General features: G+C 49.2%; 1 protein-coding gene across 3 annotated transcripts in view; it reads right to left on the bottom strand.

The window, feature by feature from the left end:
- Positions 1-17,668, bottom strand: part of TUB (TUB bipartite transcription factor) — a 158,061-nt gene that overhangs the window by 110,704 nt on the left and 29,689 nt on the right. The window contains exon 1 of one of the 3 annotated variants that reach the window (XM_069738360.1): positions 9,549-9,621. The exons of the other annotated variants lie outside the window; for them this stretch is intronic. Coding sequence (XP_069594461.1) covers positions 9,549-9,592 — 44 coding nt within the window. The 5' untranslated portion in view covers positions 9,593-9,621. Of the gene's footprint in view, positions 1-9,548; positions 9,622-17,668 lie in introns of those variants that run through there. 3 annotated transcript variants of the gene reach the window in all.

Genomic DNA, 17,668 nt, shown 5'->3' with positions numbered 1-17,668 from the left:
GTATACGTGTATGTATGTGCTCTGTGTATACGTGTATGTATGTGCTCTGTGTATACGTGTATGTATGTGCTCTGTGTATACGTATATGTATGTGCTCTGTGTATACGTGTATGTATGTGCTCTGTGTATACGTGTATGTATGTGCTCTGTGTATACGTGTATGTATGTGCTCTGTGTATATATGTATGTATGTGCTCTGTGTATATATGTATGTGCTCTGTGTATATATGTATGCATGTGCTCTGTGTACAGGTCCTTCTCAAAAAATTAGCATATAGTGTTAAATTTCATTATTTACCATAATGTAATGATTACAATTAAACTTTCATATATTATAGATTCATTATCCACCAACTGAAATTTGTCAGGTCTTTTATTGTTTTAATACTGATGATTTTGGCATACAACTCCTCATAACCCAAAAAACCTGTCTCAATAAATTAGCATATCAAGAAAAGGTTCTCTAAACGACCTATTACCCTAATCTTCTGAATCAACTAATTAACTCTAAACACATGCAAAAGATACCTGAGGCTTTTATAAACTCCCTGCCTGGTTCATTACTCAAAACCCCCATCATGGGTAAGACTAGCGACCTGACAGATGTCAAGAAGGCCATCATTGACACCCTCAAGCAAGAGGGTAAGACCCAGAAAGAAATTTCTCAACAAATAGGCTGTTCCCAGAGTGCTGTATCAAGGCACCTCAATGGTAAGTCTGTTGGAAGGAAACAATGTGGCAGAAAACGCTGTACAACGAGAAGAGGAGACCGGACCCTGAGGAAGATTGTGGAGAAGGACCGATTCCAGACCTTGGGGAACCTGAGGAAGCAGTGGACTGAGTCTGGTGTGGAAACATCCAGAGCCACCGTGCACAGGCGTGTGCAGGAAATGGGCTACAGGTGCCGCATTCCCCAGGTAAAGCCACTTTTGAACCATAAACAGCGGCAGAGGCGCCTGACCTGGGCTACAGAGAAGCAGCACTGGACTGTTGCTAAGTGGTCCCAAGTACTTTTTTCTGATGAAAGCAAATTTTGCATGTCATTCGGAAATCAAGGTGCCAGAGTCTGGAGGAAGACTGGGGAGAAGGAAATGCCAAAATGCCTGAAGTCCAGTGTCAAGTACCCACAGTCAGTGATGGTGTGGGGTGTCATGTCAGCTGCTGGTGTTGGTCCACTGTGTTTCATCAAGGGCAGGGTCAATGCAGCTAGCTATCAGGAGATTTTGGAGCACTTCATGCTTCCATCGGCTGAAATGCTTTACGGAGATGAAGATTTCATTTTTCAGCACGACCTGGCACCTGCTCACAGTGCCAAAACCACTGGTAAATGGTTTACTGACCATGGTATTACTGTGCTCAATTGGCCTGCCAACTCTCCTGACCTGAACCCCATAGAGAATCTGTGGGATATTGTGAAGAGAAAGTTGAGAGACGCAAGACCCAACACTCTGGATGAGCTTAAGGCCGCTATTGAAGCATCCTGGGCCTCCATAACATCTCAGCAGTGTCACAGGCTGATTGCCTCCATGCCACGCCGCATTGAAGCAGTCATTTCTGCCAAAGGATTCCCCACCAAGTATTGAGTGCATAACTGAACATTATTATTTGTTGGTTTTTTTGTTTGATATTAAAAAACACTTTTATTTGATTGGATGGGTGAAATATGCTAATTTATTGAGACAGGTTTTTTGGGTTATCAGGAGTTGTATGCCAAAATCATCAGTATTAAAACAATAAAAGACCTGACAAATTTCAGTTGGTGGATAATGAATCTATAATATATGAAAGTTTAATTGTAATCATTACATTATGGTAAATAATGAAATTTAACACTATATGCTAATTTTTTGAGAAGGACCTGTATACGTGTATGTATGTGCTCTGTGTATATATGTATGTATGTGCTCTGTGTATACGTGTATGTATGTGCTCTGTGTATATACAGTGGGGCAAAAAAGTATTTAGTCAGTCAGCAATAGTGCAAGTTCCACCACTTAAAAAGATGAGAGGCGTCTGTAATTTACATCATAGGTAGACCTCAACTATGGGAGACAAACTGAGAAAAAAAAATCCAGAAAATCACATTGTCTGTTTTTTTAACATTTTATTTGCATATTATGGTGGAAAATAAGTATTTGGTCAGAAACAAAATGTCATCTCAATACTTTGTAATATATCCTTTGTTGGCAATGACAGAGGTCAAACGTTTTCTGTAAGTCTTCACAAGGTTGCCACACACTGTTGTTGGTATGTTGGCCCATTCCTCCATGCAGATCTCCTCTAGAGCAGTGATGTTTTTGGCTTTTCGCTTGGCAACACAGACTTTCAACTCCCTCCAAAGGTTTTCTGTAGGGTTGAGATCTGGAGACTGACTAGGCCACTCCAGGACCTTGAAATGCTTCTTACGAAGCCACTCCTTCGTTGCCCTGGCGGTGTGCTTTGGATCATTGTCATGTTGAAAGACCCAGCCACGTTTCATCTTCAATGCCCTTGCTGATGGAAGGAGGTTTGCACTCAAAATCTCACGATACATGGCCCCATTCATTCTTTCATGTACCCGGATCAGTCGTCCTGGCCCCTTTGCAGAGAAACAGCCCCAAAGCATGATGTTTCCACCACCATGCTTTACAGTAGGTATGGTGTTTGATGGATGCAACTCAGTATTCTTTTTCCTCCAAACACGACAAGTTGTGTTTCTACCAAACAGTTCCAGTTTGGTTTCATCAGACCATAGGACATTCTCCCAAAACTCCTCTGGATCATCCAAATGCTCTCTAGCAAACTTCAGACGGGCCCGGACATGTACTGGCTTAAGCAGTGGGACACGTCTGGCACTGCAGGATCTGAGTCCATGGTGGTGTAGTGTGTTACTTATGGTAGGCCTTGTTACATTGGTCCCAGCTCTCTGCAGTTCATTCACTAGGTCCCCCCGCGTGGTTCTGGGATTTTTGCTCACCGTTCTTGTGATCATTCTGACCCCACGGGGTGGGATTTTGCGTGGAGCCCCAGATCGAGGGAGATTATCAGTGGTCTTGTATGTCTTCCATTTTCTAATTATTGCTCCCACTGTTGATTTCTTCACTCCAAGCTGGTTGGCTATTGCAGATTCAGTCTTCCCAGCCTGGTGCAGGGCTACAATTTTGTTTCTGGTGTCCTTTGACAGCTCTTTGGTCTTCACCATAGTGGAGTTTGGAGTCAGACTGTTTGAGGGTGTGCACAGGTGTCTTTTTATACTGATAACAAGTTTAAACAGGAGCCATTACTACAGGTAATGAGTGGAGGAAAGAGGAGACTCTTAAAGAAGAAGTTACAGGTCTGTGAGAGCCAGAAATCTTGATTGTTTGTTTCTGACCAAATACTTATTTTCCACCATAATATGCAAATAAATTGTTAAAAAAACAGACAATGTGATTTTCTAGATTTTTATTTCTCAGTTTGTCTCCCATAGTTGAGGTCTACCTATGATGTAAATTACAGACGCCTCTCATCTTTTTAAGTGGTGGAACTTGCACTATTGCTGACTGACTAAATACTTTTTTGCCCCACTGTATGTATGTATGTGCTCTGTGTATACGTGTATGTATGTGCTCTGTGTATACGTGTATGTATGTGCTCTGTGTATACGTGTATGTATGTGCTCTGTGTATACGTGTATGTATGTGCTCTGTGTATACGTGTATGTATGTGCTCTGTGTATACATGTATGTATGTGCTCTGTGTATATGTGTATATGTGTATGTATGTGCTCTGTGTATATATGTATGTATGTGCTCTGTGTATATATGTATGTATGTGCTCTGTGTATATGTGTATGTATGTGCTCTGTGTATATATGTATGTATGTGCTCTGTGTATATATGTATGTGCTCTGTGTATATATGTATGTATGTGCTCTGTGTATACGTGTATGTATGTGCTCTGTGTATATATGTATGTATGTGCTCTGTGTATATGTGTATGTATGTGCTCTGTGTATATATGTATGTATGTGCTCTGTGTATATATGTATGTATGTGCTCTGTGTATATGTGTATGTATGTGCTCTGTGTATATATGTATGTGCTCTGTGTATATATGTATGTATGTGCTCTGTGTATATATGTATGTATGTGCTCTGTGTATATATGTATGTGCTCTGTGTATATATGTATGTATGTGCTCTGTGTATATATGTATGTGCTCTGTGTATATATGTATGTATGTGCTCTGTGTATATATGTATGTATGTGCTCTGTGTATATATGTATGTATGTGCTCTGTGTATATATGTATGTATGTGCTCTGTGTATATATGTATGTATGTGCTCTGTGTATACATTTATGCATAGTTTTGTGCTCTTCAGTGTAGGATACTGCTTTATGTAGCTCTGTTCTTCCCTCGGCTGGGCGTCACAGGCTTGATATGAGGATGCGGCCTTCATGCATTCTGCCCCATCCTGACACATTCACAATTTACATGGAGATGGGCAGGGAACATAGAATCCAGAATGTGAATCCCTCCATCATAATGTGACTCTGGTTTATATTAATCTCCACAAAGTGCAGTTAAGCGCTGTGAACTTTGGCGCGGTCTCGCTGGACGTACGCTGCATAATTTCTCCAATTAAGGCTGCATTAATGTAATATTTATGGATGCACAGATAAGAGGAAAGAAGAAGAAAAACAACATGTCTGCTCCGCCTGGACACATTATTGGCAACTCCTGAGCTCTGGAGGGGAAGTGATAACGAGGAGCCCGACTTCTGCCACAGCAGATCGTACAAATATAGACACCGCAGCAAAGAGACGGTTCTGATTCAGGCAAAATGTGACCACATGAGGCAAGAGAAACATGGATCATGTCATGTTAGCTAGTAGCTGTATCCTCACTGACCTTGACTCGTCTCCATTCATACACCACCTCTATGAGACCTCCGAGCACCAGGACTAAATACAAACCCTGCGCGACCAGGAGAACCCTGCAATACCAGGACCAAACGTGGACCCTGCGCCACCAGGACTCGACGTGGACCCTGCGCCACCAGGAGAACCCTGCAATACAAGGACCAGACGTGGACCCTGCGCCACCAGGACTCGACGTGGACCCTGCGCCACCAGGAGAACCCTGCAATACAAGGACCAGACGTGGACCCTGCGCCACAAGGAGAACCCTGCAATACAAGGACCAGACGTGGACCCTGCGCCACCAGGACTCATTGTGGACTCTGCGCCACCAGGAGAACCCTGCAATACCAGGACCAGACGTGGACCCTGCACCACCAGGACTCAATGTGGACCCTGCGCCACCAGAACCCTGCAATACCAGGACCAGACGTGGACCCTGCACCACCAGGACTCAATGTGGACCCTGCGCCACCAGGAGAACCCTGCAATACCAGGACCAGATGTGGACCCTGCACCACCAGGAGAACCCTGCAATACAAGGACCAGACGTGGACCCTGCGCCACCAGGACTCAATGTGGACCCTGCGCCACCAGAAGAACCGTGCAATACCAGGACCAGACGTGGACCCTGCGCCACCGGAATTCGACGTGGACCCTGCGCCACCAGAACCCTGCAATACCAGGACCAGACGTGGACCCTGCACCACCAGGAGAACCCTGCAATACCAGGACCAGACGTGGACCCTGCACCACCAGGACTCAATGTGGACCCTGCGCCACCAGGAGAACCCTGCAATACCAGGACCAGACGTGGACCCTGCACCACCAGGACTCGACGTGGACCCTGCGCCACCAGGAGAACCCTGCAATACAAGGACCTGACGTGGACCCTGCGCCACCAGGACTCGACGTGGACCCTGTGCCACCAGGAGAACCCTGCAATACAAGGACCAGACGTGGACCCTGCGCCACCAGGACTCAATGTGGACCCTGCGCCACCAGGAGAACCGTGCAATACCAGTACCAGACGTGGACCCTGCCCCACCAGGAGAACCCTGCAATACCAGGACCATCTGTGGACCCTGCGCCACCGGGATTCGACGTGGACACTGCACCACCAGAACCCTGCAATACCAGGACCAGACGTGGACCCTGCACCACCAGGACTCGACGTGGACCCTGCGCCACCAGGAGAACCCTGCAATACCAGGACCAGACGTGGACTCTGCGCCACCAGGAGAACCGTGCAATACCAGTACCAGACGTGGACCCTGCCCCACCAGGAGAACCCTGCAATACCAGGACCATCTGTGGACCCTGCGCCACCGGGATTCGACGTGGACACTGCACCACCAGAACCCTGCAATACCAGGACCAGACGTGGACCCTGCACCACCAGGACTCGACGTGGACCCTGCGCCACCAGGAGAACCCTGCAATACCAGGACCAGATGTGGACCCTGCACATCCGGCACTCGACGTGGACCCTGCACCACCAGGAGAACCGTGCAATACGAGGACCAGACGTGGACCCTGCACCACAGGGACCTGACGTGGACCATGCGCCACCAGGAGAACCCTGCAATACCAGGACTAGACGTGGACCCTGCACCACCAGAACCCTGCAATACCAGGACCAGACGTGGACCCTGCGCCACCAGGACTCGATGTGGACCCTGCGCCACCGGGACCAGAAAATGACCCTGACTTCATGCACCTGGACCAGACATGAATCCCTCACAAAAAGTACAGAATATCCTCACTTGTGCCATTCTGAAAATCCTTTCTATAATGTCTAAAGGGTGAGATAAGGCAATGGCTGAATGTCTGAAACAGCAGGGTTGGACCCGGGATGGTGGAAGGCTACACAAGATGTATATACAACTGTACAAAAAGACTGCGTCCTGCGCTGATTAAATGTAACGGTGGAGGAAATCCTTAATGAGATGATTTTCCGATGTCAGAACGAGAGCGCGGTTCCTCTGCTCTCTACGGTTGCTCTCGCTGTGCTGACGGTGGGTCGCAGTTCACACCAGCTCATCAGGGGTTTGTGCGGAGACTTTAACAGTTGTGGTGTCCTGTCCCTCGCACCAGTAAGGAGTCGTGTGCAGAAGTAGATGGCGGAGGAGCCACACTCCCATTTAGATGATAACATTGGAAAATTGACACATTAAGGATTTCCTCCACTGTTGTATTTTAATCATGTAAAGTGCATCTGTCAGTAGGATCGTCCCTCCTTAGCCGTCTACATGGCCGCTGGGCATAGAAAGTAGAATAACCTGATACCTTGATATCTGTGATCTGATGTTTTATCCCAGAGAAATCCACATTGTTTTATTATATCTAAATGAGATGTTCAGATCTATGGGCAGGGCATAGATCTCAACGAGACTCCGCCTCCAGAGCTTATTGTAAATGACAGGGGGCGTTACCAGTGTGATGGAAGTGTGCGGTCTTCCAGGCGCCCAAATCAAAGATGCGTCTGATATAGCATCAAGACTTGTCAGTGCTACAGACTGCACACGTCCACCAATACACGCAAGAACAAATCACAGCAAGAGAGGCTCATCAAAAAAGACCAATTCCTTAAAAGATTCTTTATTCTTCTTAATACATCATCTTTTAAGGAATTAGTCTTTTTTGATGAGACAAATTTTTTGTAACTAATCCCAATAATCTTGTTGTAAAAAAAAAAAAATTGACAGCAATAAAGGACCTGGAAACTATATGCAGAGATTCTGATGACCTAGGCCAGAAAGTGAAGGACCTGGGAGCGCGGGTCGTCTTCTCATCCATCCTCCCAGTGGATGGACATGGAACAAGCAGATTGAACAGGATTCTACAGGTGAACAACTGGCTACGTCGATGGTGTCGTGAGCAACGTTTTGGGTTTCTTGATCATGGAGTGAATCACCTGTATGATGGACTCCTTGCTAGAGATGGGTTGCATCTTACGAAAATGGGAAAACACATATTTGGTAGACGCCTTACTACACCCATCAGGAGAGCTTTACACTAGAGCAATATGAGACGGGAAATTTACGGCCAGGAAGAAATACATTACCGTTCCAAGGGTCACCCAGACAATTTAGTGTTTTCCATGGAAACTCCTACTTTTATTAATCCAATGAGTTGCCAAATGAATGTAAAATCTATTTCAGATATTGAGAAGGTTTGAAAAAAGATTTTTCTTTGAAATAATAATTTTCTCCTTCAAACGTTGCTTTCATCACAGAATGCTCCTTTGACGCAATTCCAGCATTGCAGACCTTTGGCATTCTAGGAGTTAATTTGCTGAGGTCATCTGGAGAAGTTTCCCCCCATGCTTCCAGAAGCCCCTCCACAAGTTGGTTTGGTTGATGGGCACTTTTTTTTTACCATACGGTCAAGCTGCTCCCTCAACAGCTCAATGGTGCTGAGATCTGGTGACTGTGCTGGCCGCTCCATTACAGATAGATACCAGCTGCCGGCTTCTTCCCTAAATAGTTCTTGCATAATTTGGAGGTGGCTTTGGGTCATTGTCCTGTTGTAGGATTAAATTGGCTCCTATCAAGCGCTGTCCACAGGGTATGGCATGGCGTTACAAAATGGAGTGATAGTCTTCCCTATTCAATATCCCTTTTACCTTGTACAAATCTTCCTCTTTACCAGCACCGACGCAACCCCAGACCATCACATTACCTCCACCATGCTTGACAGATGGCGTCACACTCTTCCAGCATCTTTTCAGTGGTTCTGCATCTCACAAATGTTCTTCTGTGTGATCCAAACACCTCAAACTTGGATTCGTCTGTCCATAACACTTTTTTCCAATCTTTTTTTGTCCAATGTCTGTTCTTTTGCCCATATTAATCTTTTCCTTTTATTAGCCAGTCTCAGATATGGCTTTTTCTTTGCCACTCTGCCCTGAAGGCCGGCATCCCGGAGTCGCCTCTTCACTGTAGACGCTGACACTGGCGTTTTGCGTTTACTATTTAATGAAGCTGCCAGTTGAGGACCTGTGAGGCGTCGATTTCTCAAACTACAGACTCTAATGTACTTGTCTTGTTGCTCAGTTGTGCAGCGCGGCCTCACACTTCTCTGTCTACTCTGGTTAGAGCCTGTTTGCGCTCTCCTCTGAAGGGAGTAGTACACACCGTTGTAGGAAATCTTCAGTTTCTTGGCAATTTCTCGCATGGAATCGTCTTCACTTCTAAGAACAAGAATAGACTGTCGAGTTTCACACGAAAGTTATTTTTTTCTGGCCATTTTGAGAGTTTAATGGAACCAACAAATGTAATGCTCCAGATTCTCAACTAGCTCAAAGGAAGGTCAGGTTTATAGGTTCTGTAATCAGCCAAAATGTTTTCAGCTGAGCTAACATACTTGCACAAGGGTTTTCAACAGTATTCTTACCATCCATTAGCCTTCTTACACAGTTAGCAAACACAAAGTGCCATAAGAACACTGGAGTGATGGTTGTTGGAAATGGGCCTCTATACACCTATGAAGATATTGCATTACAAACCAAACGTTTGCAGCTAGAATAGTCATTTACCACATTAACAATGTATAGAGTGTATTTCGCTTAATGTTCGCTTCATTGGAAAAAAACTGTGCTTTTCTTTAAAAAATAAGGAAATTTCTAAGTGAAACTAATAAATGAAGATTTTATATCAACTCACCGTCTCGCATGCGCTCCTACGACTGTTTTTTTGTCCCTTCTCATATTCAGCGATGAATCACGAATCTACATTGGGCAAGGTGATGATGCTGGAACTTTTGTTTGAGATTTAAAAAGATGACTGCCTGAAGAGAACATGCAAATTCCACAGTCATTGATGATATGGGGCTGCATGTCGGGTAAAGGCACTGGGGAGAAGGCCGTCATTACATCTTCAATAAATGCACAAGTTTATGTGGATATTTTGGACACTTTTCTTATCCCATCAATTGAAAGGATGTTGAGGATGATGAAATCATTTTTCAAGATGATAATGCATCCTGCCATAGAGCAAAAACCGTGCAAACATTCCTGGAAGAAAGACACATAAGGTCAATGTCATGGCTGCAAATAGTCCGGATCTCAATCCAATTGAGAATCTTTGGTGGAAGTTGCAGAAAATGGTCGATGACAAGGATCCAACCTGCAAAGCTGATCTGACAACAGCAATCAGGGGAAGTTGGAGCCAGATTGATGAAGACTCCTGTGTGACCCTCATTAAGTCCAGGCCTCAGAGACGGCAAGCTGTTAGAAAAGCCAGAGGTGGTGCAACAAAACACTAGTGACGTGTTGGAGGGTTTGTTTGTTTTTCATGATTCCATAATTTTTCCCCTATGCTTGATTAAAGGAACCATTACTGACTACCACATTTTTTGTTCTTGATTTCTTCTAGTGTTTCTTACAGCCAGAAAGTTGCCATTTGAAATGACTTTAGTTTTGTCCCATGTCTGTGATCGGCTTGTTTTCTACAAAATTAACTGAATGAACATCCTCCAAGGCCGGTGATTCCATCATTTTTGCCAGGGGTTGTGGATCGCAGACTGCACAGGAGTCAACAGTCTGATGCAGCTGCAAGAAAGGCAAACACAATTCTAGGTTGTATTAAGAGAAGCATAGAGTCTAGATCACGTGAAGTAATTCTCCCCCTCTACTCCTCCTTGGTCAGGTCTCATCTGGAATACCGGGTCCAGTTCTGGGCTCCACGTTATATAAAAGACATTGAAAAACTGGAGCAAGTTCAGAGAAGAGCGACCAGGATGGTGAGCGATAAGGTACAATGGTGTGCACTCAGTCAATTTAAGAGGTGAGGTGCAGGTGTCATGGACTGAAAAAGTCCCAGTACAAGTAATATTTAGAAGACACCGCACACTCTAATTGATACTTATGCAAAATAGTACAAATTTATTAAATACACATTAGTGACACATGGGAGCAATATACAATTCTAGGATAAGTGACCACTTGTAGTAAGAATTGACGTTTCGGCTCTCCTGAGCCTTAATCATAATATCGCTTGGTAAAGCATTGATAGGTACATATAGCGAATTTCTCGCTTAAAGGTATAGGCTATTGGATGATAAGGCGGTATGTGGCTAGTCGTGGTTTGCTGCCCTGTGTGCTGAACCTGGGGTGGATGTCTTGCTTAGCAGCGCTCCCGCGCTGTGAGAGCTGAAGGAGAAGTTCACTTTTGCTGTCCCTTGTCATTTACAATCAGCTATGGAGGCGGAGTCTCTGGAAGATCTATGCCCCACCCATAGCCTAGAACAGCTAATTTACACATGAGAGACGTGGATTTCTCTGGAACACGACATCACATTGCAGATATAAGGGCATGATTTTATTCAGCTTCCTATGACCTGCGGCCGTATAGATGGCTCAGGAGCCACGATCCCACTGACATAGGGATATTCCATTATTCCTTGTAAATCACCTAATAAAAGCGACGTATTAATAATTCCAGAGGATGAAGGACACATTTTTCTGTCCATCTGCACAATTCTATTAAGATGCAGTCCGAATGTAAAAAAATGATAAAATGCGTCCAGAGTCCGGATCCGCTGCCGATCCAGTTCCTGAGACATTGTGACGATATCCCAGCAGCTGTCACTCTGTGGATGGACACAAGGTGGTGCCAAACTGTCAGCTTACAGAAGGAATGACGCCAAAGGTTTCCATGGAGACTGGAAGCCACGGATCCACGCCTCCTGGAGCATTATGTATAAAAAGTGGCCCCTACCTGTGCCTCCCCATCACCCCCACCATCCTCCTCCTCCTGATGGCTGGCGTCTGGGACCCCCAGGTTGATCCCTATAGTCCGGATCTGTCATCTTTTTGTCCCTGCAGGGAATAGAGGGCTCGCTGCCCCAGAGTCGCGGATCACTGGGGGTCTCCGCTCCGGATAATAACGCTGATTATCTCAGGGACTGTTCTAACTAAAGTGGACGCTCTGCAACGTCTTAGACTTTGTTTGCTCTACTTCCATCCTGGCCTCATCCTCTGCACAGCTGAGGTTCTGTTACCATTGTATCCAGTCTGGTAGGCACGGTACTGTATAAGGTGCGTGCCTCTGACTGCAGAGCCCCTAAGGGATAGCTAGAGGGGAAATCAGTGCAGTGCCCAATTCCCCCCTCCCACTACCTCCCCAGGTGAGGTCATGATTGGGACGCCCAGCGGACCAACCGGGGAGAAGAGGTGAGTCAGGCCACACCCTCAGGGGTTAAATTCTAGTGACCGGGCCAGGTTCTCCCTCTTTCTCCCCGGCTGACCCTTGGAAGCTGTTGTTGTCCCTGATCTCCTGACCACCATGGCTGCCCCTACGACCGAGGCCCTACAGCAGGGAGCTGCACAGGAAGGTGAGCAATGGTCGCGATCCCCTAATCCTGGTTTGGGTGCTCACCTTCCTGTGCCCTCTCCTCACCCCCTAGCATCCCCTCTGGGCTCCATCCCTGCACACCCCCCCTCCTGGTGCCTCGTCCTCTCCTCACCCCCTGGCCTCTCCATCGTCCCCCTGGGCTCCATCCCCGCACACCCCCCCTCCTGGGGCCTCGTCCTCTCCTCACCCCCTGGCCTCTCAGTCCTCCCCCAGGGCTCCGTCCCTGCTTATCCCCCCTCCTGGGGCCTCGTCCTCTCCTCACCCCCTGGCCTCTCCGTCCTCCCCCAGGGCTCCGTCCCTGCTTATCCCCCCTCCTGGGGCCTCGTCCTCTCCTGTCTCCCCAGCGCTACTAACCCCCACTCACCAGCTCATTATATCTGCAGACTCCGGTCCTCCGGGGCTACAGCTGCTAGCCCCCGGCGCTCCGGCTGACCGGGCCGCAGCGGCGCCCCAGGGCAGACGTTCGGGGCGGTCCTCCCGTCCTCCCGTGCGCCTACGTGTCGGAGGGGAGCCGGCGCTGCCAAGTCGCCGTGCTTCTGCCCCACGTGTGGCACCGGGATGCTCGGCGGGCGTCTCGGCGCTTGCTTCTGGCGCCGCCGCCCGCCGGTGCCAGGTGCCGGCTCCATACGCCGATCGCGTCCGGGCCCCGGGCACTTCCTGTCCCCGCTCTGAAACCCGGGGCCCGGCGAGATTATTGGATCATCCGCCGCCCTCCCATGCTATGCAGGCCCGCCCTGCCTCCCATAGTGCAGTGCGGGCCGGGCAGGACACGGCCGGGCAGGACACGCCCACTTCCGGCCCCACTTCCTCCAGGCAATCGCACTGCAGTGCGGGAGCAAGCAGGGGACCGCCCGCTGCCTCGGTCCTCTCGGCGGCGCGCCAGCCGCTCAGGGGGACCGGGGTCCAGCGGGGGCAGCCGGCCCAGGCATACCTGATGCCGGCTTGGGACCGCCAAGCCCCGCCCACTAATAGCGGCGGGGCCCCAACCCGCCAAATTGGTCGGGGGTGGCGCCTCAAAAACGGCGCTCACAAGCCCCCCGAGCCAGGTCCCTCCACGGTGTGCTGCAGCGTCCCCTTCCTCACCAGAACCGCAGCACCGTGGACCTCTGGCCAGCCCACCCCTGGCCCACCGCGTCCCCCCAGCAGGCACATCAGCGTTGCCTGTGCGGGGAGGCGGGCGGTCGCGGGCCAAAGCCACGAACACGGCCGCGGAACGTGATGACTGGTCTATTCAGACCAGCCAGCACGCTCCGCAGCCAGGAATGTATGCACCAAACACGCACACAGTCGCACCAAACACTAACACAGCTGCAATAAATTACGCGCCGCCAACACCCCCATGCTCCCAAACGCTAATCGCAGACAGTTTCCTGTCAGTCCCCACCCTGTTGCGCTCACCCTGCGGTTCCAGCCTAATAGTCTCCGCACCTTCCCCGTCTCTACCCCCTGCACCGCCACTCACGCCCCGTGGCCAAGATAACGTCCCCCTTACTCCCGAGGTAAATGCACCTAACACAACCCCTAGACAGGGCGATCGCAGGCATAGATGCCGCAGATCGTCCTCACCCTCATCAGTAGATTCCCGCCACCGTTCCCGCTGTCCCTCTAGCTGTCGCCATTCCCACTCCAGACGCCGACACCACTCACGCAGGAGCCACCACAGATCCCGCTCCTCCAGATGGCGCTCGCCATCCACAACCGGTTCAGACACATCGGGGAGTTACAACGGGCGGTACCGGTCGCACGCTGAAAGACGGCGGTCTCACCGGACACCCAGAGCGGGTACCCGGTGGGAACAGACACTGACACCCCCCGTTACCGACCAGGCAGAGATCGGGGCCCCGATAGCCTCTCATCCTCGAGCACACGACAGATGTCATCCGTCACGTGCTCCTTCATTGGCTGACGCACGGGGAGACATGCCATACGTACCTCCCCGGTCCACCAGCCAGCACCGAGCTCCGTCCTGGGCTGACGCACAGGGAGACACACCATACGTACCTCCCCGGTCCACCAGCCAGCACCGAACCATGGAGACAACTGACGCCGGAGCACCTCCCTCTCCAGGGGACGCTCGGCACCAGACGAGAATACATCCCCGTGCCACGGCGCTGGCCGCTGGCCTGCCATCTTCATCCTCCTGGGCGGGCGGCCAGCACCAGGACAGCGCCACGGCAGGAGCCAGAGTACCTCCGTCCGGAGACACTCGGCCGGCATCTGACAGCGGTGAGTTCTTTGATGTTGGTGAACATTCTACAATGCAAAATGTGGGAGAAAGCGAGCTGGCGGCCGCTATTAAGACCCTAGTTCAGCAGTTGACACGCCCAGGCGTACCAACTGATGCTAGCACCACCCAAGCAGCTAGTCTGCACAAGGATGCATTTTTCTGTGGAGTTAGCCCACTGGGAGCGCATGTTGACTTGGAGACAAAGCAAAAAATTTGGGAAAATGGTTATGTGGATATATGGTCACTGATATCGGCCGACCAACAGTCCGTAGACAAGGAAAGGAGGATTGGCGAGCGGTTGCAAGATAGGAGCAAACCAAAAATAGCTCAAACAATGAATAACTGGCTCCAGGCATTTGCGGTTCTCGGATGTATAATGGGCCAAAAGCACCCAGAGCGTTGTTCCGAATTATTTATTTACCAAGATCTAATATATAATTCATATAAGTTTCACAGCGGGTCGGCATGGAAACGGTACGACGAGGAGTTCCGCAGGTGGTTGGCCATGCAACCAGACTTGGGCTGGGGGGTGAAAGCGACGGACGTTTGGTTACGACTGATGTTGTCCGAAAAACAGCCCCCCCTTTTCTGCAGCGACCACTTATCACTCAACAGCAGCAGGCCAGAACACAGTGGTCGTACGCGGACCTCGGGCCTGCTTACTGTTTAACGATGGATACTGCCGTTTCCAAGGGTCCTGTAAATATAGACACGAATGCTCCTCCTGCGGAGGAGGACACCCTGCGGCCAGATGTACCCGCCAGTCAAATAGAGCACCTGCGAGGTCTAACCCCGGTGAACGTAACCGCAATGGGCCCATGGCTAAGCCGTTATCCCAATAAAGAAGCGGCAGAGCAACTATATTTTGGTTTTAAACACGGTTTTTATATCCCTTTCAAACCCAGCCCCTCGCCAACTATTGCAAATAATTTAAAATCGGCACGCGAATTCCCTGATATTTTACAGCAAAAAATCCAAAAAGAAGTTGAGCTGGGCAGGATGAAGGGACCTTTTAGTTCGTTGCCATTTAAAAATCTCAGAATCTCGCCTTTAGGTATTGTTCCCAAAAAGGAGCCAGGAAAATATCGGCTAATACATCACCTTTCCTACCCAAAAGGCGCATCGGTTAACGACGCAATACCCGCGGAAGACTCGTCCGTAACCTACTCTTCTTTTGACAGGGCGGTCGAGCTCGTGCGCGCAGCCGGGCCCGGTGCCCTGCTGGCGAAATCCGACATAGAGTCAGCCTTCCGCCTTTTGCCCGTTCACCCGGAATGTTTTCATTTATTAGGCTGTGAGGTGGACAGGCTATTTTACTTTGATATGTGCCTACCAATGGGCTGCTCCATTTCCTGTCATTACTTCGAGCTTTTCAGCACCTTCCTAGACTGGGTATTACGATACGAAACTGGTAGCAACTCAACGATTCACTACCTCGACGATTTTTTGTTCGTCGGTCCCGGGGACTCCAGACTCTGCTCCTTTCTTCTCCAAAAGTTTAAGTTTTTAGCCGGAAAATTTGGGGTACCACTCTCACCGAATAAAACAGTCGGCCCTTGTAACGTTTTGCCTTTCCTCGGTATTGAAATAGACACCAATGCAATGGTGTTTCGATTACCAGCTGATAAGCTGCAAAAAACTCTGCAAATGGTTAAAAATTGCTACGAAGCAAAAAAAGTTACCCTGCAGCAGATGCAGTCCCTGCTAGGATTGCTCAACTTTGCCTGTCGTGTAATGCCGGCGGGCAGAGCGTTTTCACGCCGACTATCACTGGCAACCAAGGGCATAGCCCAGCCGAGCCACAGAATTAGGCTAAACCGTTCCCTGAAGGCAGACTTGCTGGTCTGGAGGACATTCCTGGAGTCCTACAATGGGCATACATGCGTTATGGCGCAGGAGACGCCAAGCAAAGATTTAGACTTGATGGTTGGTGGAAATGTTACTGATGGGTTCGCGGCGATATACAAAAACCAGTGGTGCAAAGGCCAGTGGCCTGAACTATGGACCACGGCCGCATGGGGCCGTGACCCAGCACTGGTGGAAATTCTGGCAATAGTAACATCAGTCGAGCTATGGGGTGCCCAATTGGAAAATACAAACATCAGATTTACAACAAAACAGCTGAGAACAGCAAAAGCCCTAAACAGCATGTCCTCTTCTTCTCAGCCGGTACTCGCGCTGTTGCGCCGCCTAGCACTATTATGCCTGAAGCACAACATCTGGTGCCGGGCCAGATTTACGGCGACTGTCGATGATAAAATTGTTAACTCTTTGTTATCTTCCGATTGGCAGGCATTCAAACTCTTCCTCCCCAGGGCGCGAATGTCGGGCCTGCGGTGTCCTCCTTCTCTCTTGGACATGGTGGCCAATCATTGATGCCCTTGATCCGCGCTTCAGTGACACCGGCGACTTGGCAGGTTTACGGTAAGGCGTGGGAGGAGTGGTGCTCGCTAACGCAAGGAAGACCAGTCGATAGGTGCAACCGGACGAGATGCGACGTCCTAGTAGAACTTTTAGAAAAGCTCAAGCGTAGAGGTGCGTCAGGGACATTAGCGCAACGTCATCTGTCGGGAATAGCATTCTTCTTTCAGCTGCTGGGGTGGGTGGACGTAACCAAATATTTTTTCATCAAACAAGCCGTTAAAGGCTGGAGAAGGTTGCAACCTAGTCAGGAATGCCGACGCCCAGTTTCCTTAAGGCTGCTGGCCGACATAATTGCATTTTCTTCATCGGTGTGCAAATCACAATACGAGGCAACGCTGATATCCGCAGCGTTCGCAATCGCCTTCTTCGGGGCACTTCGCATCAGCGAATTAGTGCCCCAGTCAAAAACAGCATCAATAGGCGGCTTAATCAATGAAGACCTCGTCATATGCAGCGAAGCTCTGCGCATTAGAGTACGGAGATCCAAGTGCGACCCCACCGGGAGGGGGACATGGGTATTGGTCAAGGCATCAGACGCCCCTATATGCCCCGTAAAAATAGTTAAAAACTATGCGCTAGTAAGACGTCCGGGTAGATTCCTCCTTTCACACACCGACGGGTCCCCTCTTACTAAATATCAATTTCAAGCGATTTTTAGACAGTGCCTAGAGGCACTCGGCGTGGCTCCAAAGGAATATGGGACACATTCATTCCGAATAGGGGCGGCGACCGAAGCAGCTAGAGCGGGGGTATCGGAAGTAGAGGTGCAGAGAATGGG

This window comes from Ranitomeya imitator, chromosome 9, assembly GCF_032444005.1.
Source record: "Ranitomeya imitator isolate aRanImi1 chromosome 9, aRanImi1.pri, whole genome shotgun sequence".
NCBI lineage: Eukaryota > Metazoa > Chordata > Amphibia > Anura > Dendrobatidae > Ranitomeya > Ranitomeya imitator.
The sequence above is the reverse complement of the archived record's forward strand: the minus strand, read 5'-3'. Positions and strand labels throughout refer to the sequence as shown.